Raw genomic sequence first — 25,692 nt, 5'->3', positions numbered from 1 at the left:
AGTACACCTGCCTTGTGTTCTTCCAATTATGCTACTGGACAAGCAGTTCAGAACAAAGAGCACAGCAGCTCCTTTTCTTGCAACAAAAACAGACCTAGGCATTTGCTAAAAATGCTAAAGCTATGCTAAAAATACATGCACAGCAGCAGAGATAAATTTCAGCTAAATTTTTAAATAATAAAATTCTACTTAATAACATTGTATAGGATACCGATCTTTTAAGAAAAATGCCTGAAAAGGCCTTTTCTGGTTCCCTGAAGCTCCCCTACTGCTTTTAACTGGCTGCTCTTTATTAGAGAAATGATATATGCAGAAAAAAGAAGAGGTAAAAGAGGACCTGGAGTTTAAAAATAAATAAGACAGAAGTAAAGCTACAAAGCTTTCTTTCCTTGGCAGCATTGCTTCTGACAGCGGAATGCCATTCCCTGGCTCACGCTCTCCCTACTTTGAGAGACAAGAACGGGAAAGCAGAAGGATGGCCAAATACCTGTCCAGCTTTTGAGAAACAGTAGCGGGAAACCCAACTCATTCCATTTAATTAGTTTAACAGGCTATTTGGGGTGGCCATAGCTGGCCATCATGAGATAAGCAGTTGCAGGGAGATTTTTCTTGGCAAGCAAACTGGTACTAGCACTCCCAGCTTGGGACCACTAGCTAGAAAAGCCCAGATGATTCAGAGTATGTCACTGAAGTAGAAAAGAATGAGAGGTCATTAAGAAAGATAGGCTGAGAAAATGCAACAGACCATCATGATTTACAGGAACTTTAAAATTAAAGAATGAAGGTCTACTGGCTTTACAATTAGTACCATGTAAGTTGAATGGCTTAGAATTTTATTCCAAGGTAGATTGGGCATTTTTTTCCCATAAACACTTATCTCAGACAGCCCCTATCACTTTACCTTTCCTATTTAAATTCTATCTGCTGCACATTATTACCACCTGATGGCTGAATAACAAAATTGTAGGATTTTTCATTTAAGGTAAAATGGGTAATTTCATGTTGAAAGCAATAAGTATAAAGATGAAACAGTGAAATGACAGCCAATCTATCCTTTTAATTATCTATTAGCTCCTGCTGAGATTTAACAACCCCTAGGACTTCACTTTTTCATGCACAAGGAAAGCATTAGACAGGAAAGGGAATGGTCTCTATAAAGGATAAGTTGTCTAAAGTTATGGTACTCAAAACTGAGCAGATCCAAACAGATGGTAAAATGCACACTGAGAGGTTATTCATTAGGTTTGGGGGGGGGGGCAAAATGTGCATTTCTAACAAGGGTCCAGGAGGATGCTGATGCTGCGGGCGCAGAACCTCACTTGAGAACCTCTGACTAAACCAGGAGGTGGCGAGACAAGTCCACCTGTCAGCCTACGTACTCAGGATGGACCTGCAGATAGGAGAGGGGCTTTCTGCATCACAGGTGAAATTTACTTTTGATTCAAGTCCTCACTGAGAGTAGAAGAATTAAAAAGCACAAATAATAACAAAATAAAAGGTCTTTTTGGTTGCTCTACACAAATATATCTGGATTGCTAGGCCTGGATTTCTATTTGACCCCATTAGCAGTCTGTGTGATGCAACACATTGTGATAGAATGAATGAGAATTATGAAATGCAGCTAGGAAGAAGAGATCACATTTTTATATACCCTCACTGGACTAAGCTTTCTCCACACAGTGAGACCCATAGGCCGTTCTAAGCATGTGAATGATGGTAGACATTTCTCTTTACTCAGACCTCAGAAGTACAGTGTTTAGATCCTATAAGAGACTAATTAACAGCACAGAGGCAGAGAACATAGGCTGCTTCTGATCAAATTCAGATCAACTAAACTGATTTTCACTTGAAGAATTAGTAACTTGGCCTGATTTTATTCTGTGGTCCATTGCTTTCTTAAAAAAATCATATACAGCAATGCACAATGTATCTTCATTAGTACTATCATTATGTAAGAGAGAGAAAGAAGGAAAAAGACAGAGGAAGAGAACAGGGTGAGTTCTCTTTTACTCTGGAAACAGGGGAGAGAGAAACACACAGAAAAGAGGAAAACCTATTTCCTTTTAAAAAAAAAATTTTTTAAGTCCCACAAAATCTTCATGTGACTGCTTGAGTATATGACACAGCAGGTGATTTTTTTTTTCCACCTCCTTACCGGTTTTCCCTATTTCCAGTAAGTCTTAAAAAGAGTAAATACTGTTTTTATAATAGAAAAATATGCTTGTAGTTTATTTTTTAAATCTGTAAAGAAAAACTAGCAATACAGATGTGATTAACTAAAAGCTTTAGCAGAACAGCTCTCTTGTAAACAAAATTTTTAATAAACTTATTAGTTTGGTTAAAAGTTACATTAAGCATAAAATACATTTTTAACATTCAAAATTTCAAACTCTTACACATGCCTATATAACACAGCATGGACCTGGAAAACAGCCTTAACAGCAATTACTAGTGTAAATGTGGTATAACTCTCCCCTGGAGAACTAGCTGCACTGAACTACACCTTTTACAAATATAAGGAGGCTGGAGATCTTTTTTATGCAGCAGCTTTGAAACGACGATCATTAATTTGTAATAATTACGTATAATAACTTGTATATAGTAGTATTGGTAGATTTATTATAAGCCATGAAACAGGTTCTGAGCCTGCACCTTCAAGGAGAAAGTGACTCAGGCTCACTCACTGCACTCCACAATCTATTCTCATTCATGCATATTTATGAACGATTCCAGCAGAAAACTGCATTTTTTGGCCCACGTATGCCTGTGATGTGTTCTAGAGGCAAGACTGCGGTATGGGGAGGCAGAATATTTCACAATCCGCCAATCAGAAAGGGTAAAAGATTGTCCAGAGCAGCTGCCTACTTACCAGTGACCTGGTCAACAAGAATACGAGAAGTAATTATGCGTCCATATTGTGAAAAAAGTTGTTCCAACTCCTTCTGGGTCATTGTTTTCGGAAGTCCACTGACATACAAATTTGCATCTCTGATAGAAGCGGAGCTTGGGCGGGCATAGGAAACCTGGAAAAGGGAAATGAAACATACGTGCGTACTCAGTCACCTCCCTTCAGAAACTCAGGAAAGCTTAAGCTGGGTACGAGCTTTTCCCTAACGAGCATACAACAAACACTGAAGCTGAACCAAGCCCAGCATTAATTTTAACTGTTTTACTCATTTCTGGAGAAATTCTCAACAAACGGGAAATGCCATTCCCTTGGGCAGAGAGAAGAGAGTATTTACTCCTAGGTTTGTTAAAGTATTCAAAAGAAACCACTGGTGCCCACAGCAGAGTACTACTCACAGTAATAAACCGCCCTCAAGGAGGCCGACCCCCCCTAAACTAGGGATTTAAGCTCAACCGAACGACGAAGCTTAAGGATTCTAAATTCATCTGACATGTTTGTGTGACCTGTTTTTGCGCCTCTCCCATCTGTGGGGGTGGTGGTACAAAGTTACTAAAAGAAATCATTTTAAGCATACTCTTTTGATTTATTCCAAAATAGCTATCTATCATCCTTAAATTCCCAGAAGTTTAAGTATGAATGAACTACATCTCCCGTTATCCCCTGCCTACTGTCTTGTTGTCCACAAATCTCTTTAATCTTCATTTTCAAAAGGTCTTAGGCTCCTTTATTGACTTTCCCTGTTGTTTTTCGTACCCTTTAAAAAAGCTTCCCATCTTTGAGATAGCGTGTCCAAAACTGTACAAGGACGTAAAGATAAAGTAAGTCTGCTTGTATTTATCATCAACATTCTTTACAGACGCTCCAGGAGGGAAGGAGCTGTATCTGTCACTCTCACCACCATACAGTCAGTACCTTGTATATCCTGCATGCTAGAACATTTGCTGAGTAAAGCCACTCTGGTAACCCACTGATCCCGTGGGTCCACAACAGCTTACAAGGGGCACGGCATTCAAGGGATGGTTCATCAAGTCATCTCAGTCTTGCCCAAATTGTTAATGGACAGCTCTTTGCCTTTAACAACCCATCTCTGACAATTTTTAGACAGCCCTGAGTCTCATGCACTATTCCTCACTACATTCCCTTTGGTTTAGTGGTAAGCTCTTCTGGAAGAACCGACTACAAGGACAGAAACTTCACAATATATTCCATCTACAGGATCACTCAAAAAAAATGGCCAGAGGGTCTAGCTCTGGCCAGTGAGCCTAATTTGCTGGGGTATCAGCACGGAGTAACTTCTGCCTGTTCGCTGTATCCATTAGTATCCCCCCCAATCCTGGCCCACTGCTTACTGCAAACACAAATGAAAAAATGCCTGCTGAATTTAAACAGTTTTTGGTATTTGGTAGAAACACCAAATATTTTCTCCACAATTTCAATTTTGTCCATAGTTCTCTGTGTTACCACTTTTTATTTTTTATTTTTATTTTTGCTTTCCAGAAAGGAAAAAAAAAAAAAGACAGGTTTTTATAAAGGTCTTGCTGTCTTTCACCCTTACCCCATGGTGTTAACATTTAATACTCTTTATCTTTTATTCCACAAGTTTGCTCATTAACAAGTGTAAATACATTTGTTCCAAAAGCTCTATTTGGAAGTCACACTAGCACCATCCTGCACTACAGATTCAAGGAATTGGGAATAGTGGTGAAGAGAAGATAGTTCACTAATCACATACTACTCTTTTTTTCTTTATGCTTAAATACTCAAAAGCAATGAAGATTGGGGAACTTAAATGCAAGTGAAAATTAAGAAATTAAGGAAAATTCCAAGCGATCAAAATAATTCAAATAGAATCTAGTCTCGGGACCGCTATAAAATAATAAAAACAAAGCAAATGAATTACACGTACATTCAGTGATGTGAATACACAAATACCCGATTTATTTTCTCAAGTACAATCCTCAATTATCTGGGTAAGCTAAAAATCTGACCACTCAGACTCTGTTAGAATCTAGGACTTCAAGGCTTTATTTCAGTGGCAGGGATCTCTCAGCAAGTCAGCTGGTAGTCTGCTCCAGACCATGTGACTGAAGTGTTCCCTTTGTGAAGAGCCCCTTCCCGTGCCCAACAGGGGAAGCATCGATAACTTCCAAGACCGATGAAGCAGGCATCCTCAACACGCGCTCAAGCATGGCATGAGGCAGGGTAACAGGAGTGAAAGGTGACACTTCTCTAACCAATGTGCTTGGGCTCACAACTAGGTTTCATTCATTAAGGACTCGAACTTAAGGCAAATTCTTTCTTCTATTACTACGTAATTGTGCCTTCTTTGTATGGTTAATAGGAATAATAAAATAATCTCTAATCCACATAAAATGCTATTAGCACAGAGCCTAAAAAGTCAGAGGTGACTACACTATAAATACTCAGCTCTACACGCACCTGAGAGTGTAGACAAAGACCCAGACGATTAAAGTTGAGAGTAACCTGAGTCCATTACTGTTTTCCAGAATAATTTACTCATGCAGTGACATTCACTGCTTTGTGCATTTCAGAGGAGTGTGGGTGGAGTGTTTTAAAAGTTATCCTAAAATATATTTAGGAAACCGGTTTTATACTTAGTGCTTATGTAAAAGCTTTGAAAACATACTTGGGTCAGTTATGTTATCTGCATTTTTCTCCCCCTTCCATGTCCAGTCTTCAGTTCACACGACTGCTTTAATTTCCAACCAGTATGGACTACATCTTATTTTCTGTATTCTCAATGCTCTGGCATTTAGAGCCTTGATCCTGGAGAGACTGCCCCTCCCAGGGCAGTAAATGACTCCCCAGTGAACATACCTTTGAAATACACACCAGCCAATCCAGAGGCCACCCCTTGTCTCCTTTATCAAACTCTCACACCAAACCAATATTCCTCCTGCTCTAAATCAGCTTAAGGCCAGGTACCAGACAATCACTGACCACCCTACAGCCCAGATCCCTCCAACATTATTCACACTATCCAATGTTAAAATGACCTAGTGTACCTACCCTACCTTGCCCTTTCCTTTCCACTAGGACCCCAATAAAGGCTCTGAGCCATGCTCTGCCCTCTCCCCTCTGCCTCCTGACCATCCTGGTGCTTCCTCACGTGGCCCTGCGTGGTATGCCGCGTATCCTGTTTCTACAGATCTATAAATATAAACTTCCTCCTTCATAACAATCATTTATGTGTCTGCATGTCTTACCATACCTACTTATAACAAATCCTGGGTACATTTTTAGAATCCAGTTACATTAAAAGAGTTCTAAGAACCAATAACAAAACCTTCTCAAAACATTGTTTTTTCAGTAGCTTTGTCAAAGAACTCATTCTTATCATCGTAGGCAGGACAGAGGGGACTAAACTGCACAGAAATGCAAGATGGTAACAGTATTTCCACTTAACCTACATTTAGGGGTGTATAGGACTCCATCATTGCCAAAACGCTTTCAAACACATTATTTTGTTTATGCCATGCAACAACCCCATGAGGTAGGTAGGGCACACATTAGTGTTTTACAGCTGGGGAAACATGTACAGACAAGATAAATAACATCCCTAAGGTCATGCACAAGTGTTGAAGTCTGAATCCAAATTCTGAGCTTCTGAACCCATGTCCTTGTCTACTTGTCCAGTTTTCCTGTCAGGATACCACACCACAGCAGCGAGCTTATCGGTGCACTTGTCTTGAGAGTTTGGAAAAATCAAACGAATCTTGTTTCTTAAACACACACAGTAAAACTGAGCAGAGACAGCCAAACAGGATGGCGCTACAAATCAGTTAAACTTATTTTATTTCATTTTCCCATTAGTATTTTTTTAAAGTAACTTTTTCCCAAGAAAGGATGAGTGGCCACTAATTGTGATTTAACTGGAGAAAGTATGCATCATAATTAGGATTCCGAAATTAGCTTTATTACTTTCCAATTCTTAGAATGTCATTAAATGAGGAAGGCGCCACCACCTCCCTCTGCCCACTTCCAGGAAAAAGAGATGAAGGAAGGGCCACCGCCCTCCCGCCTCAGACCCATGTGCTATGTCTGCCCCTGTGCCTTTATTGTTTCTTTGGATTAAAGCACCCCCTTCCCCTGCTCAATCAAGGAGAGCACTGTCAGGAACATCCTCCCTTCCAGGAAAAAGAAAATATTTCTTCCTCTTCTACCTCAAAGGATTATAAACAGAAAATGTACTTAGACCAAAGTGGGAAGAAGACTCACAGTGGAATAAGGACTTGTACCTTAGAGATTCAATCAGTTTCCAGACCAAATGCTGTATCTGGCGATTATCAGCAATTCTTGACCATGTTTTTTCTGTGGATTTGGAGCTCACACTGGTGCCCTGCTTTAATACTTACCTAGAGAAACCACTCTTGGGTTATTGGAAACTTCAAAGTATTAAGTCTATTTCTGAGGTTCTTCAAGACTAAAATACAATTCCTTGGAGAAGAGCCAAGGGATGGTTTTGTTTTACAGCAAATTCTGTGTTACAAATACTTCAAAACAAGGAACCCCCAGCATAAGTTTCAGTAGAGTCAAAATAGCTTCTTCGTTCACCAAATGCAAGCTGCTCTCCAATCTACATTTACTGGATTAATAGGTAGGCTTGTGTTTTACATTTTCAGTCATTTAAACAGGTGAATATTTAATGCCTGAGGAGCAAGGTTATGAAATGTCAAAACTACTAAGTGAAGGATCTAATTTAAGAGGGAGCCAGAGAGCCTGCAATTTAAATATTTAAAGATGAAACAGAGAGTACAACACTCAACACCAATCTACTCCAAAGATAGCAATTTAAAACTCAGGTTTATTCTGAAATTCCTCACAACCGTACAAGTGACATAATAAACAAAGACAAGCAATAGTGAGATTATTTAAAGAAAAAAGAAGGGAGGCAGTCCAGAGAACCAGGCAAATAAATGCTCTAACCAGTGACTTCTTAAACTGTTCTTCACAAATGAGATCAGACTGGACAAAATAGAGATAAAAATACATTTATCAAAGGAACTAGGTCTTGAAAATGGAATAGTTTGAGACACAGTATATTCCTTGTAATTAAAAACTCATTTCTTCATTAGCAACTAAAACTAATTATACATTAAACATTCAAGGACAAGTAACACATATACTAAGAATGGGCTATCAAAACACAAGTTAATCAAAATACACAGAATGAAAAGGAATGAAATTCTCTTAAGGAGAAGAACTGGCACTTTATTACATGTACATAGTGAAGTTTAACATCCCTGTATATCACTTTAACAGAAGTCCATCCAAATGCTTTTGTCCAAAAATACAACTGCTCTCAATTCTCTCTGCTTCATCAACGGAAAGATCAGGGACAGTGGACATTAATACCAACAGATTAAAGTGATAAGGACTATAAATGAACAAAGAAATCCCTTCTTTATTAAACTAAGGACCTCTGAAAAATCTCCCATTGGCAAGATCACCACTGAACAACTGAACAACTTCTATCACTTGTCAATTACTGACCTAGGACTACAAACATTAAACTTGAAAATTAGATACTTGCCCCTTCAGACTATTTTTTTTTAAAAGCTCCATTCAATCTCTTCAGCTGAAAGGAGTGGACAAGGTCATAGTTATGAGTATTTAATCTGAGTTAATTGCTGTTCATATCAAAAAAAAAAACTTGGAGCCTTGATGAGACTGAGAAAAATGATACTATGGCTAAATAACAATTAGCTCTGGCAGGTAGGAGCAAAGGTCTTGTGACAGTATCAAGGCTTTGTAGGCAGGGGGCTACATCCAACCCTCCAAGAGAGTTCAGAAACACACAGAAAGACATGACGTCTAACCACAATTCAGGCCACGGACCTCAAAACCTACCGAAAAGGAAACAATGTCCTTTGATCTACTTCTAAATGCAAAACCTTATCAGGAACAGGTCTCAAACACACACCAAGACATATACATGTCAGTCCAAGATTAGGTTTTACATAGGGAAGACCATGTTTCACAGAGGGTTGCAAATGAGTAAACTCGAGAGAACAAAGCATAAGAAATAAGTCTGTAAGAAATTAAAGATTAGCTCTAGCAAAGGCGTTAGAGCTAAAAGGAATAATCACAGCTAACAGGAAGGCTTAGAAAAGGTATTACAGATTAGAGCAGTTGCCTTTAAGAGATAATCCACGACATAGAATGTAGAATACTACATCAGTGGAAAACACACACAGAACCTCAAGTCTTACTGAGACTGGGTTGGGTGAATGCTTTCAGTCTGTGTAAAGATTGTTTTGATTCAAACAAGAAGTTTAGAGATACTACAAAACACATTTGATCGTGTTATTCTCTGTTTAAAATCTCTCAGGGACTCCCTAATGCTGAAAGATTAATTTCAAGTTTCTTAGTCATTTATGCTCAGGGCACTGACTACCTTTTCTGGGTAAACACACACAATCCGCAGAAGTTTCCCAAAGCTTCCTGCTCTGTCACTTCCCCGTGTTATAAGCTACTCTTTCCAAATATCTAAATTCTCATCACTTCAAACTCTGCATGGGGATCACCTAGTCTCTAAAGTTAATTCTCACCCATCCTCTCCACTCTAGTCTGAGTCGGGTACCCCTCACCTGTGCCCACATTGCATTACCTGCCTTGTTCTCTTACATACTGAGGAAACCAAGATGTACTTCATCTGTTACCCTAGCTTGTGACTGGCTAAACTCCTTGAAATATGAAACTTCGTCTTTACCCTACTTTGTACCACACATTTATTGTAATGAAGATGATTTATCATCACATGCTAATTGGGGATACTTTATTTTTGAAATACTGTCCAAAAAGTTGAGAGGCCATAATCTAATACTATACCAAAAATCCTGTGTGATGGTACTTTGTGCATAGACTAGACTGTAGATTCCATTAAACAGTTTAATAAATCAAGTTTCATTTCACAAACTGGAGATTCGAATCCCTAGAGGCAATAAAATCTTAAGCAGAGTAATATGTTGCAGGGATGAAGGTATCTTAATTTTGGAGCAAAAACACAGAGATCATTTAAGTTCAATCTCTTTATATTTAGGGGGGGAAAAAAAAGAGACTTCATAAAAGTGAAGTGACTTGTCCAAAGACAAAGAGCTAAAAAGAGGTGGGTGTAGAATTCTGGAGTCCTGACTTTTTGTCAAGAGGTTTTTCATTATACCATTGGCTGAAACACAGAGTCTGAAATCATCCAAGTTTCTAGTGAAATGACAGTTCCTGGGAAGATGACCAGACATTTACAAGGAGACAAGATATGCACAAAGGAAAGAATCTTAACTGCTTTGCTAAATTTTTTCTTATATGTACATAAGAAAATCTGAAATACATCAAATGAGTCTTTCTCTTAGGACAGTTACTATATTTTTTCCACTAGTAGTAGAAGCAGTACCTCAGAATTATTTAGGAGATGTTTGAGAAAAAAATCTATCAGGGGTGAGGTGAGTTGAAGAGAGAAAAATCAAACTAAGAATCCTGAGACCAATGCTTTCCCCCTTTTCATTCTGTGTTGTTTAATTACATACCCTTTAACAGAAAGGGAAACAGCAATTGGTTGTTTTACACTGAAGAGACTTTCCCAGCTTCATGTCATTTCCAAGTTTTAGTGTAACATCATTAAATAAAAATCAAAGCAGGCGATTCTGATATCCAACTTAAAGATGAAGCTAAGAATAAGTAATGCCATAAGAATGAGTGATCACAAATGGCATTAAAAACAATACTAAAATTACTGAATAGCCACAGAGAAACAAAAGTATGTTGGTTGCAAAATTTGTATTAGCAACTAATCATGAACAAAGGACTTGACAAATTAATTTCTTTTTTCACACACCATAAACAGCCTCTGAAAAACTACATTGAGCAGAGTTTATTAAGTTACCCAAAACAGTTTCATCCATGTGTATCAATTAAATGAGGGCCCAAATAGGCTGTCCTGACAGACATCTTTATTAATTAGAGTATACTGGTTGGCAGATATCTGTCCATTTATTAAGGTTGCTTCTGCTCAGCTGTAGTTCTCAGTTGGTTCAGAAAGGACTCTCATAGCTGGTAAAGGCAAACAGAAGTCCATGAAGATACTCCTGAAATGCAACCAGGAGAGGCCACAAATGCCTTCCCAACTCCTAAAGATTTCAGCATGCAAAGAATTGAACAAAAAATAAAACACAAGTACAGCAATGACAGTGGATACGGCATCTGAAGTGGGTGGGGTGGTTAAATCATACCCACTACTGCAGTGGTGGTGGATCAGTCATTCCCAGGTCTAAGCAGGAATCTGTCAATCAAAATGTTCCATATTCCATGTAGAAAGTGATTACACTGAAGTGGCACGGAAGTAAATAAAAAGAGTTTCAATTGTAACCACAAGAGTCCATTCCTACCCTCTCTGCTTTAGGGTGTTTTCAACAGTGGTTAAGAGAGCAGACTCCTTTATATTTAATGTTAAAAATGAGAAATGAGCCTGTGTTTATTTGGCCACATAATCTTTAGGAATATCAAGTAACATGAACAAGATGGAATCAAGGCAAACATGAGTTAGTTTAGTACTAGGTCAAAAAACTTACAAAGGCAAAACAGAATGCAGTTATTACTGGTGAAATTCAGGCCACAAGAGAGCATGCTATGAACTAATGGCCTGAAATTGATGCTTGTACCAGAGCTGTCCAAAGTGAAGGAGTAAAAACACAGGCATGGACCTGCACAGAGCTAAGTTCAGGTCATGGCTCTGTTGCTTACCAGTTACATAACCTGGGAATAATTTCCTTAGGTCCTTTGAAGCCTCTATTTCTTTATTTGTAATTTGATATTAATGTTAGTCCTCACCTCACAGTGACCTTACAAGGATTAAATGGAATAATAAAACTATTAGCATAGAGCTGGACAACAGTAATGTTTCCATCATAATATAATGATTTCATATATATAAAACCATGTAACAACACAGATAATAGGCCCTAACATTTATTCAGTGCTTATCACATGCCAGGTAGTTCTGAGTACATGACATGTATTGACTTAAATGATCCTAACAAGGGAGTGAATTGGGTATATTAATATCAGCATCCCGAGTTCATGGAAGAAAAAAACCTCATACTTCCATTGTCTCTGAGATCAGACAAGATGACACAGAGAGGGAGATATGGCCCAAGGAAGATGTACTTAAACAGAAAAACAGTTCAAAGAGTAAGTAAGTAAGGCTTCTTCCAAATTAATGGCAGTTATTTATTAAATTAATTCTTACAGTGTTAAAATTTGTAATTACAAACTTGTAACTACATTTTTATAGAACATAAGTATTTTTTTAAAGACAGTGGCAGATGAGTGGATTGGAAAGCCGGAAGTCTGGCTGAAGCCAAGCATGATGAAAGGACCACCCCACTGTCACTCCAAGGATGAACATCCAGCATCGTTAAATGGGCCGATAAGATAGGCCAACTTAATTTCTCCAAGCGAAGTACCACATGTTAAAACCTCCCCTTTTTGCATTCCCTCTTACAGAGATCTGCAGAGCTTAACGTGAAATGCAAAATGAGAAATAGGAGGTTTTTGGGGGGGAGACAGTGACAGACATGATAAACAGACTTCATGAAACAAAGCCTAACTTCAGGTAAGATTAGGGTCCGTGTATGTCTCAGAGCGTGGGATGGGTTACCAGTCACCATACAACCGGTGCCTAATGATTCATTGTGAACTCACAGTATAAAAAAAAAAACACTAAGAATGCTATACTAGCAGGCAGCCATGCAAATTTTTTACTTCAGACACTTGCACTAAATATACCATGAGGATGTTAGACTTAGAGAAGGGGAACCTCAGTACTTAGGACTCGATCCTCAGATATGCTTGGGCTTCTTCAGCCCTGCCAAAGCAGCAGACTGCCTCAGAGCCCCTCCCGGGTAACTGGGAGCACTGCAATTCACTTACAGAGCTTTGACAGTACTAGGCTTAAAGCTCCCAGAGGGGTGAAACGTATACTCTTGTGTGAACAGCTGTGCCTCAGTATCCACAGAGCCGTCATGGATACCAGAGTCTGCAGATGCTCAAGGCCTTTATGTGAAATGGTGCAGTACAGCGAATCCAGTCAGCTTTCCATGTTCACAGATGCGAACACGAGGGCTGACCGTGTGTACGTCCGTGTGAACAGCCCCACCCACCAAGGAGTGCGTGCTGAGCCAACCTACTCCGCGGCCTCCTGCACGGGCTATTTATGAAGGACCTCTCAGACAAGATGACTGGAAGGTGTGATGCCTGTCCAAACAATCTGGCTTTTTGTGCTTCACTGGAAAGAACACAAGTTAAATTGGCTCAAAGAAAAATAGATGTGTTCATCTAAAGCTTAGAAAGCTATTCTGCAGTAATAGCTTGTTAAAGGATCTTTTAAGATTCTGGAACTTGATCAGACGCAATCTCCAACAAAAACCATACTTATCAAGATATACATTAAAATTTTACCTCCAAAAATAAACTTAAAATACAACTGATGTACTATCTGAGCATCTAGTGTATCTAAGGAACTGTCAACATAGTAAAGAGCTAAGTTAGAAAGTTAAATCTGTAGAAGGACTACACACCACCTGATATAAATAACCTGGAGCTGTTTAAGAATAAAAACTGACTTGTACTAGTTGGTAACATGTGGAAAAAGAAAAAGGTTTGCAGCAAGCCAACTGTGGTGGGCTACACTTCCTAGGACTTTCACATACTTTATTCCAAGGTTTGAGAACGAAAGAGAATAGATAGTAAGAGGGACAGATGACAGGCAAAGACACAGGCTGATGGATACTGTGCAGAATATTGCACATAAAGGAATACTAACAGTTACATTTTCATTTACTGTAGAAAAGAAAAAAAACTGGTAAATCCTATACACACCCTTCATCTGACCGCATCTTCACTGAATTGTAATACCTACCAGGAAATGAGAGTTTCACATTTAATTTCACCTAAATTGTGAATTTTCCCATCTTTGAGTACATAGAGCAGGTCTTCCCTCTTTCTTGTGAGCAACAGTTAGAAGTTGCATCTTTCAGAAATTATACATAAAAACTTAAATATTCTATGAGGTGCCCTGAAGACGAAGGTGCCTGCCCTCAGAGAGGAGACCATCAAATAGGAGAGAAAGGTAGTGTGCAGTGAAAAATAAATGCTTTTATGGTCAAATATAACTTGGAAAGCAATGACAGTGGTATACGGCAATATAGGCAGGGACGATCCAAGGCAGGAGGTTAAGAACCAGACTTCTTTCCATCTTCAAGGATGAAGAACCCAGCCGAGCCTGGGTTCATTCTATAGGACAATGACAACACTAGAATAGTCATTCTAGAGCCCTTAAATGTCAAAGTGAAGCTTTTATAAGCAGGAGAGTAACAGTCTACGAAAATGCACATGTGTACGTCGTACACACATACAATATGGAGATGGCTTTCCCATCATAAGCTAGGTGAGGAGAATAGTCAAAAATCTGTGTCAATAAAAAAAAGTTAATTTGAATACCATCTACAGTAAGTTTCCTTTTATTCTATAGCTAAAAGAAAAACTTCTTCACTATAATATTAGTTCAGATATCTAAGTCTTCTCTGATCTACTTATACATACAGTAATGAAAATATAATGATCTCATCTCTGTGTGTAGATTAAATATTCCACAGAGAAATGTCATCTTGGTGCCATGTGTAAATATCTTAAATGAGTCTCACAGGTCACAATGGATCTTTTTGGAACAAGGGAGACAGGCTATGAACAAATGAATTAACCTGCCCCAAATGTATTCCTATAGTTCCTCTAATAAATTAGGTGTTCACTAAACAAGGATAAATGTAAAAATGTGGGGCCAGGTTGGATCAAATTTTCCAACCATTTTTGTAGCTTATTACTAAAAGAATAAGCACACTCTATATTTCTCAGATGTAAGTTTCCTCCAAAAAGTCCATGTCACATATAAAGGTCTCTGAGCCTTTGGATGAGACATTCCTTCCTATGTGGCACCTTTCTTCCCTCTCTGTCTGATAAACCCTGTTCTGTAAACCCTACCACCTCTGAAATGACTGCAGAGACCTCTCTCTGGACAGTCAGGGACACACCCATTTCCAATGCTCCTCTGCTACACAATGACAGCAAAGACAAGACCATATCTTGTTGTATTTTAGCACTGCTCCAACATTTAGCAAAGCTGACTGGTACATACTAGGCACTCAAAATGCTTACAGAATTATTTAATTACAGATATTTCCTATCCAGGACTGCGTAACTACCATTGTACAGTCTTAAAACAAGCTGCAATAAAATATTTTTAATACTATGATTGACATCTTTGCCCTGGGAGGGGAAAAATACAATGGACATTAAAAACTCTCCAAGCACATGACCTCCCCTATAAACTTGGAGATTGACCGCTGGTCTTGTTAGGGCTCCACAGAATGTAAAAAGAACCTGTGGGGATGGGACTCCTGAAGATGAAATAATCACTTTTACTAAAACTTTTACATGGTTTAAAAATTAAACTGTTAATTTTTTTAACAGTTAAAAAATTATTCCTCAAACTTCTGAAGGAAAATTTCTAACAACCTTCTTTTAAACAAAGGATAAGACAGTTTATTTCAGTAATCCCACTTCAAACATCTGTTGTAAATGCTAACAGTCTGCAGCCCATACCTGTACCGCACGTTTCCCTCAATAGCCAAGATTTATTGTTTTCAGGCCCAACGTGACCCATCTGTCAGGATCTAGTGTCTGTGTATGTGTACACATGTGTACTCTTTAGGAAGTTAGGAAATCAATCCACTTTCTTTCAAGGGTAGATTGTCTTTGGTAAGCCTCGATCAGTAAAAACCACACAGTAATTAAAAAAAAAAAGGGGGGGGGGTAGTAACAGGAAACGTTTTGGATTGCCTATGGCATTTCTCTCTCAAACAGGCCTAGATGGAGATTTGTGTGTGAGATACATATATGTGTGTGTGTGTATGTGTACATACAAACATATGATAAAAGGGGAAAAGGATAATAGAAATGCTATTACAAGCCTTCCCCAGAGCCAAAGATAGTTTTACCTACATATATTTTGTGGACCTGACATAAGTTATACAACTATGAAAAATGTGCTGCTCGGTAGGTAATTCAAAAGGAATAACCTCTGAAATATTACTGAATGTTTTATAACTTTAAAACTACCAAGATATTTTTCTTTCAACATGATCAGACATTAGAGAATAATCACGGGGAAAGCTTTTTTAAATGAGCTGATTTGCAGGCCTAATAGTCTCATTCGAAGACAATCTCTCATTCTCCATCTATTAGACACCGGGGCTGTATATTCCCCCAAACACCTTTAACAGAAAGTAATTACTGTATTCCTAAAGCCTTTTGTATGACAGTTGTGAAGATGTTGCAAGAGAAAGGCTTCTCAAGGAAAACACTGACAACCTTAACTGTACACAAAGAAGAGACTATCACTGCCATTCACTGAACTCCTCCAGAAACGCAGAGTGGCAGGAAGGAGGGGATAAGCACCTTTTTTACCTTTGCTGCAAGACAAAGTGCTCTGCTACTTCAGATGTGCGGAAGCACCTCACTCTACCTTGAGAATCCAGTCCTGCGGTATTTAATTACACTGTCGGGAGCACAGAATGGTCTGGCACCATGCCCTTTCCTTGGGTCTCGCTGATTGATAGCATCAGTAACATTCACTGGCTGTAATTAAACCGCCAAACAGTATCCCCTTTGCCACTTGGCAGATCAATGTTCTTTAATACTCAGAGAACAAAGTACAAAGGTGAGAGGGGTGTTTTTAGCCCTCACCTTCACAGTTCATTTGACTTTGTACTCCAGAGCAGTTTGCAGATAATGCATATTTCACAATTCCCCCAAGACACTGCTTAATGAAGAACACTAAGGAAAATTCCGCAAGTTGGTGACAAGTACTTTTAAACCCATTTTTGCAAATCTGAGCAGAAAAGAGACATGCTAAGCCTCTTGGCAACAGTATGCACATGCTGCTTCCACATAGCTTTGGGACAAAATTCAGCTTATAGGTCAAAAGGTTTATAAATTAAGGCGAGATACAGTAAATTTTTTTTTAAATACCTGTAACATGCTATGTAGGGTAGTCCTTGTGAAAACAGAGCAAATTCCCATCTGTTCAGATCCTGACTAGAAAGTTCAAGTGTCCAGATACTGGGTAGGGTGGGTGAGGGGTATGGTTAGAAGCTTATAAACATGAGACAAAATTTAATTGTACTGTAAAAGCAACTTTCATAATCTAAGGATTCTCAACCGTCTTGGATCACATAATTCAACTCCCCATCTCGATACTATGAAATAACCCTTTTAAATGAATGGCCCCCAGAAGAACCATCCTGTAAATTCCCCACTCTCAGAATCAAATATTAAAAGATGTTTATGTGCTTGCAATGACAGTAGCATTTGATGACATTCAAATGCTCTGAAAATGAGCGTGAGTGTGTGTGTGTGTGAAAGAGAGAAAGAGAGACAAAGGGGGTCGGGGTTTAAGAATGGCATAAAAGTCATTAAAATTACATCTGTTAATCAGAAGCACTCCAGATAGGTTACGATGGAACGCACAAATGGAAATCTAATTTACACGGTAGATCTGTAAACCATCAAGGTCCACTAAACAATGGTTCTCAGGTCAGTACATAACCTGTTAAGAATCTCCTCTGGTGGCTGTTAAACTACAATTTTCTGGGCCTCACTCTGCAGATAATCATATTCACAAAGTCTTGACTGAGGTCTAGAAATGCCCACTTTACGAACCAGCCCACCCTAGTGATTCTGATGAACATTAAAAAGTTTTAGCAGTCCCTTATGGAGAGGGATTTTAAGGAGGTAATCCTCAAACTCTGGGGCATGTTCAGGTTTCCCGGAAAGCTCACAAAAATCACACCTGTCAAGCCCCCCTCCTTGCCACCCACCCGGGTTGGTTTCCAGATGGTAAGTACACATTCTCAGGTAGCATGAAAGTAAAGTACATGTGACTATAAATCACCAACAAATACAGAAACGTAAAAGTATAACCAAGCCCATAAAACCCATTAACCAAAGGTACTTCCAAGAATGGAACTGGCTGGATCTGGCTCAGCTGGGTTAGGGAGGCCGTCAGCCTGGCCAGTCTCTGCGCTGCTGCGCTTCTATCTCCGGGGTTGGAGCCACTCTCTGTGACTCTGGAATCTTTCCAGGAGTATGAACAGGGTTGTTTGGGTAAAGCAAGCAGAAATGGTCAAATTTCTAGAGTCAATTAACAAAACATGTAGAAACTAAAGTTTTTTCTGAATTAGTACCAGTTTCCAGGGCCAGGCAGGTGCCCTGCTCATCCTTCCCGTGGCTCACCTAAGGGTCATTTCAAGACTCATTAGCAACGCCAGAACCTCTGCAGGAAGGATTAAATTTCTCATTCCCCTAGGAGGAGGTAACCTGGTACTAATGACCCAAAAAAGAGCGTATTAGCATGATTTATTTTTTTCAAAGTCCACTTTTCTGTAACACACGGTAACTATAGTCGTTTTTAAAATATCCAACAAAATTAAACCAAAGAATTAATAAATGTGACTACTTTCTTCAGAGTAAAAGTAGATTTTTAAATTTGTCCCCAACTAGACTTCCAGAATACCATTTAAATATAAAAAAAACAAAGGCTGAACAATAGAACATTCTTGATCTTCTGTCTCCAAAAACAACAGGCCAGCACAAGCAGGTTCTACCTCCAGATGTCAAGCAAAATGTCTCAGAGCAACTATGTAGCCTGGTATCATCTTTACTTATAAATGAGAAAACTAGACCATAACAGACCCAAAACACAAATCCAGGACTTGTGACTCCAAGTCCTAATGTACATTTCAAGTTCTTCATGGGGGTGGGTGTGGGGTTAAGTAACAGAATTCTTGTATTGTTTTCAAAATATAGCTGCCTCTCTTACTTGCCCATAAATAGCATGCCAAGAAACTTCCCAAAGCAAAATCTCCGCAAGGAATTCTGATGTAGTACTTGTGGCTGCTGCTAAAGGAGAATCTTGCACAGGTGGAAATAAAAGAAAAGGGATCACACATGCTTTTCTAGAGCCCACATAAATTTAGAGAGAGACAAACACACTTCCCTATCATTTTTAAACTAGCATCTAGTACTCAGGGGAACCCGCCAGGAAAAATATTCTTGAAGAATGAGTGGTCTCCTATAAAACAGAGATTCAGAAAGTTACCATAATGATTCTTTTACTGTCCAATTACCAAAGCCATGCTTAAACCGATGTTAACTCGCCTATCTGCTAAATAGGACCTCCAGATACCAGTTTTCTTCTCAAGTTGGAGGTCTGGCCAGTCTGAAAGACAGCAGTTTTCCCACCACCAGGCATAGATCTGGTCTGGAATGTCTCATGGTGCTTAAAGCCCCAGAAGAAGGCACCCAAGCCAATACTCAGTTTGTCTATAGTGGTATCTACAACCTGGTTCCAAGCAAAACACTTAAATATCAATAATGTGACATGGAAAGAAAACTGTAGAAAGCTGCCAGCACCAGCCAACATGACCTATTTCTGGTCCTAGTAGTACTGTTAGATATATTGTTTTTGAATAAATGCCTTAACCTGAGCTTCATTTCATCAGTCAAAGGGAGTACTTGGCTGCAAGAGACTACTGTTTTTGCATGAATCCAGACAAGTGCAAGGTTAAGAGTCCTGTGAAAATACTCCACAAAGCAGACACAGAGAGGTATTAAGGGACTCTTTTTCAGAAGGTAGCGTATCTATCTTAACCTCTCAAGCTAGCTTGGTATAACAGACAAAGGTCACCAAACCAACCAAGTACTATTTCTCCCGATCCTTCCCCAAAAGAGCACCAGGAAAGGTAAGCAGACAAATGCTAACACTGCCTCACAGAAACACCTTTACTGATGCACCTTTATGAAACAGGAAAGGTAGGGGCAGGCTTGGGTAATCACATGATCTGTCAAGTCCCTCCTAAGGAAGATAGGTTAGGCCAACAGCTAAGACGCTCTCCCATCAGCACCCTCCGTGGCTCACAAGCAGGGACAGAAAAGAAGCGAGCAAGGACGCTGCCACCAGGAAGCCTCCTCCTCACCCTTCCCTCTGTTCAGACTCAGTCTCTGCTCCAACGACTGTGGAAAAATATCTACTGAATAGCTGTTCAGAGAATGTCAAGTTATCTCCCTCTGCAAACTTCCGACGTCTGAGTCCCAGTCTGGAAGGAGCCTGGAAGGCACAGAACACAGCAGGCCTGAAGTCGAGACAATCAAGTTCTGGACCCTGTTAGGCTGCCTACCCACACACTCTAGGACACTCCAAAAAGAAACCACCTCTGGGGCGTTTTGTGTTCATAAAAAAATTCAAAGCTGACAATAAAGCATTCCACAAAACACATGATGGGCATGACACAAATACCACACTGCTCAAAAAAAAAAATCTGTCATTCCTCATTGCATGTAAGGACTGTGAAACTGGACTGAATATAGATAGAAAAATTTTGTTTAAATACATGGAAGAGTTTCTGATAATCAGATGTAGCAATGTGCCGTTAACATCTGGCACGTGGTTCTAGAAAGTTCCAGACCATGGGGTAAAAATGAGGTTAGCAAAACACACACTCAGTCTGTATTTTTTAAAAGATACAGAAACCATTTATGTCAAGTTTCCATTTTTGCCTCCACTCCTATTTAGTACATTATCAACTTTCTTATCCCCATACAGAGATCTGACCAGCTAAATAACAATTTAGGCTAACATCTCACAAGCTGCCAGTTAATTTGAGGTCTGTCCTTCAGACTGTTACTTCCAAATTTTCCACGTCTGATCACAAGATAAAAGGTAAATGATAAATGAGGATCTATACTCCAGTGTTGAAATGACGGAAGCATCTTCATAGGAGACGCTTTATAAATTTGTGAAGCCCACACTTCTATATCCATCTACACTTTGCACTTTAATGAACAACATCAGCTACATAAGCCAAAAGAACACGAGGGTGACTTGAGATGAGAGACATGGCCTTTAAATGCAAAGCAGACCTTCCTCTCCTTATAAACACTCAGGGCCAATTCTGTCACTGCTCTGCTCAAATCTCTTTGGTGGCTCTCCCTCACCTCCAATATGAAGCCAGGACTCCTCCGCAGGGTACACATCCCTTTCAGGATCCCTATCTGCTCTCAGGCTCATTTCCACATTACTCCCCCAACCTGCTTTCTGTTCCAGCTAACTCTACACGATCTCCCTAACATCTGCTTTCAAACTCCCCGGACATACCCATGAACTCTCGGCATTCCTGCAATTATAAAACCTACGCCCCAGAATGGTGCTGCGGATACTCTCAATGGGGCACCCACCAAGGGGCAACCTGCCATCAAGCCTCACTGCATCCCTGCTTCCATGCCCTTTCCTTTTCTACAGTGGGGAGCCGATTTATGCAGCACTCAAAGGCTGTTTGCAAACGATCAGAACAAGGTTGTATGAAAGAACAGCTTACAATGAGAAATAAAAACCAGGCCCATCCCAGATAATCCTGAACCAAACAAAAGGAAGGGTGATCAAGAAAAGTGTTTCCCAGTACAAATTTGGCTGTGGCTGCCACATGTTCAACAGTGGGAAAGGGAAATGGTTCAAAGTGTTATCTCCTCTGGACAGCATGCTGCGTTTGTTGTAAATGCATTCTAAATGAAACCCTTCCATATGATAACCATGAGCCCATTAAAAAAAAAAAAAGAAAACAATTACACCTTTCCTTAGTAAGCAATTGGGCAAACTACAGAAAGGTTAAAAAAAAAAAAAGAGTAAGGTAATAAACACTCAGTGATGAGTAAGTTAATTAATTTCAAAGATTTTACAGATGTAAATAGAAACTTAAAGGGTTAAAAAACAAGTCCAAGATTACAGAGCCAGTTAAATCACCTATACAACATTGGGGACGGTAAGATTTCAGAACTGTGGTTCTATACTCCTCCTATATTAAGGATATAAATCAAGCCACACTGAAAAAAGTCTGCAAATGTGACATTTACTGAGAAAAGAATAAGCTAGTTAGGAAAACGTATAAATTTAACAAAAAATTAAAAGCAATACGGTAGCTTAGAATAAAGATTTATGAAGCTTTATTTAACTGCTCTCTAACAAAGTCAACACTTTCAGGGATAGATACTACTATTTATAATTAATATTCCAATTTTTTACAAGTTTCTCCATACGGGCTTAAATGGTAGTTTATTTTAATATGAGACATTTCACATTAATGTATATCAATAATTTTTAAGCAAAGGTAAGATTTCCTCCTATGTCTGAATGATTAAGAAAAAAATTACTTAATCTAAACCAAATTTAGGCAGTTTTTCTATGGTGGCAGTATTTCCAGGCAGTTTTTTTCTTTTGCAGGGGAGAGAAGACACGGATTTCTAGGGATAGTACCTATCAATAGTAATGAAAAGTTCCATTCCTCGAGATAACAACTCCTACTACTTTCAGATAAAGCAAGCCCACTTTCTGGAATAATAAAGCTTTCTAGGTCCACTGTAGGAGGGGGAGAAGTTGAGAGATTTCCCTTTTACTGTGTATGTGGATAATCACCAACTCACAGTACTTGATGTGGGGTGGGGCAGGGGAGTCTGTAAGTACTTTTGGAAATAAATGATTTTACTCTGCTAATCATGAATTTAAGTCTGATACCATTAACCTAAGCAACAAAATACATCTTCCTTAAGGAGTGGAAAGAACTGTGCATATACTATCATTTTACTACCCTCTCTAACATCAGAAGTTACAAACATCTTGTAATATTCAGTTTATTCACCAGCTGATTACTCAGGACAACACAGGCAGGCTTTTCCCATTAGGACTGCCTCCCGTGCAGTTCAAGGCTGGTATGACATCACCATCAGCAACGTGAGCTGCTGGGACATTGACCCAACCAGGAAAAGAAGTGATCCTTGAAAGAAATGAATAATCACCATGAAACTTTAACCTGTGAATGCTAGTACTAATAATCAATAAATCCCTTTATAACATGAAGTGAACATACTAAGTTTTTCTAATTTCTAAGACACACCTTTTAAAAAGTGAAGCCTGGATGAACTACTTTTTACTCCAAATGCTAAACTGTCATTTTTCATGCTCAAAAAAACAAACAACACAAAACAAAAAACCATGATATATTCCAGCTCAGAGAATTACCCATCAGAAGATTACCAAAGGTAAAAGATGAAAACAAACCAAAATGCAATGATGCAAAAATATCAAGTATTTAGAAAACCCACCTGTTCAAAAAGCATACATTTTGGTGGTTCCTAAGTGCTAAGTCTTAGACTCGCTGTCAAAATTATCTGGGAAGCACATTGAAAAAGAGACTCCTGTGCCTCACCTCTAAACCCTGATCGAGTAGGTATGAAGTGGGACCTAGAACCTGTATTTCTAATCCACTCATCTTGTGATTTTGATGCCACCAAGTTTGGGAATACCTGCTTTAAGATTTCACAGTGCCTGAGGGGCTCCGCCTCACTCACTGCAGAAATACTGAGTATTCGTCATTTATTCAACATACCATCCATCTACTGCACAAAACTCTACTGGGGTAATGCTATTAGGAAGCCCCAGGAGAAATTGCTAAATAAACCACCTTTCACAGCACTTGATTCACTGTTTCAATATGCCACTGACTAGCAATTCTACCAAATGCCTATTAAATGCTAGGTGGCTCTGAAGACATAACAGAAACCTGAACTTGAGGAGTGCACAAACACCTGTACACTGGTTTATGACATACATGTGAATTCACCTACTGCAGCTTTCTGAAGGAAAGCAAGGTGTCACGGCAAGAGTTTTAGGGCAGGTGTCAAAAGGCAAGGATCTGAGTCACAGCTCTGTCCTCAACTGCCTGGCCTAAGCTAAACTCTATGATCACTACCCGGGTCTCAGTCTTCCACTGGGAGCAGACAGCAGTGCTTAAATCTGAATCATATACGGGTCTCTTCAACCCTGAAACTTCCATAGTTCCTCATGGGTAAAGGAGAGTGTATTTCAAAGAAGAGGGGAACCCAACCCGAGTTAGAACAACCCAGGAAGGCAGCAGCTGAAGGAAGAACTACACATGGGTTCCAGAAGACATGGGATGGCCGCTATTAAACTGAGTGGGAAAGAATACGCCGGGAAGTAGAAACCACGTGAGCATACGTGCAGAGGCCGGGAATAAGATCAACTTGCAAGTGAAGAGCCAGTCTGACTGCTGTGGAGAACGGTAGTAACACTGGGTCACCCAGAAGTTGAGCCAAATGATGTCAAACTGTAGGGCACTATGAGAGAATTTTGAGGCAGAAGGAATATGAGGAAAGTGGTGCTTTTGTAAGATTAGCTTGGATGGACTCGAGGAAGGAAAAAAGAGACTAATCAACAGAACAGGGAATGGAAAGGCTTAGATACAGCTTCCCAAAGGTACTTTAACGCAGTGAACACTAGGAATAACCTAGCTCAAGATGTGGCATAAGAACACAAGTCTGATTGAAAATAAGAAAACACACACACACACACACACACAAAGAACTGACAGACAAAAACGGTGCTGCGTAGTTTTGGAAAATGGTCTGCTTTGCCTCAGAGAAACTGGGCCAAATTGAGGATACCAGCTGTTATCCGGTATTTTTACAGGAACCGAATGGGGGCAGGGAAAGAAGTAGCCTGCTGCTTACCCACTGTCCTCACCCCTATCTTAGAAAATCCAAAAAGAAGTAGCAGATGTCACAGTGTAAAAGCCACGAGGCGTTACTGTCCTTTCTTCCATGTACTCTGCCCGAGCAGCTGGGCCCTGAAGAGAAGGTGGGGTGAGGGACAGTGAGGAGCAGCTGTCACCAATGGTCTCTCTGTGGGCCTTGGACCTTTCCTCTATGGTGACCTGCTTTCCCTGCACTTCTTCCCTCCTTGTGGACCTTACTGAAAAGAACTGACTCACTAGAATGAAATGAGGGTGGTTATTTCTGGAATGTAGAAAAGGGTCCGTCAGTCCAACCATCTATTCCATTTTCTCCTCAACCATAATGCAGGACCTCAAAAATAAGATAAGTAGCAATCCTGAAATCAGTTTAAGTTGGGGAGGCTCATGAAAATCTGCAGGAGGAAAGAGCACCCCCAAAAAAAACAATCTGAAGGTAACTGGACATGAGATGTCTTCTTTTTAAGAACACTTGATTATTACACTTTAACAGTATTATAAAAAGGTTTATCTATGTGGTGCAGAGTATGCAGAGAAGTACAGACAGAGTAAATAGCTCAGGTTGAAAAACCAAGGGCAAAACAAACTTAAGTCTTTGTGATCTTAGAATGTGTTAGAAATCTTTTCTTCAAACTTTGACAGCCTAGTAACCAGTTAATTTTCTGATTAGAGGGTGAATCAGACATTTCGTACGGCATTTTCTTGACCAAGAAACATGTAGAATCTTGGACATCTCACATCGAAGTACATTTGGGGGCCTCTGCGTACAGCTTCCTTCAGATAAGACAGAGGTGGGAAGCATTTTTCCTCCGGGCCAATAAACATAAAGAATGAGATGTCAAAACTACCCAGGGCTAATGAATTACCTTAACTGACAAATCTGAAAGAAGTAACTTCTAAACACACAGATGACACTGCATTTCCAGATAACCGGAAAAATGAGCAGAAATCTTCTCGACAAGTCTCTAAGCAAGATGGATGCCACAGTCAGCCTTGACTAACTTCCTCTCACCACTTCAGGCTATAGTCTGAGCTGACTTCTTAAATCAAGGGTGGAAA

General features: G+C 39.5%; 1 protein-coding gene across 15 annotated transcripts in view; it reads right to left on the bottom strand.

Moving 5' to 3' along the window:
• Window positions 1-25,692, bottom strand: part of ELAVL2 (ELAV like RNA binding protein 2) — a 151,339-nt gene that overhangs the window by 11,196 nt on the left and 114,451 nt on the right. For all 15 annotated transcript variants that reach the window (XM_031449610.2, XM_064490155.1, XM_031449606.2 and 12 more), the window contains one exon: window positions 2,870-3,023. In XM_031449610.2, coding sequence (XP_031305470.1) covers window positions 2,870-3,023 — 154 coding nt within the window. The remainder of the gene's footprint in view (window positions 1-2,869; window positions 3,024-25,692) is intronic.

This window comes from Camelus dromedarius, chromosome 10, assembly GCF_036321535.1.
Source record: "Camelus dromedarius isolate mCamDro1 chromosome 10, mCamDro1.pat, whole genome shotgun sequence".
Classification (NCBI taxonomy): domain Eukaryota; kingdom Metazoa; phylum Chordata; class Mammalia; order Artiodactyla; family Camelidae; genus Camelus; species Camelus dromedarius.
Note: the sequence above shows the minus strand (reverse complement) of the source record. Positions and strands in the feature narration are given on the sequence as shown.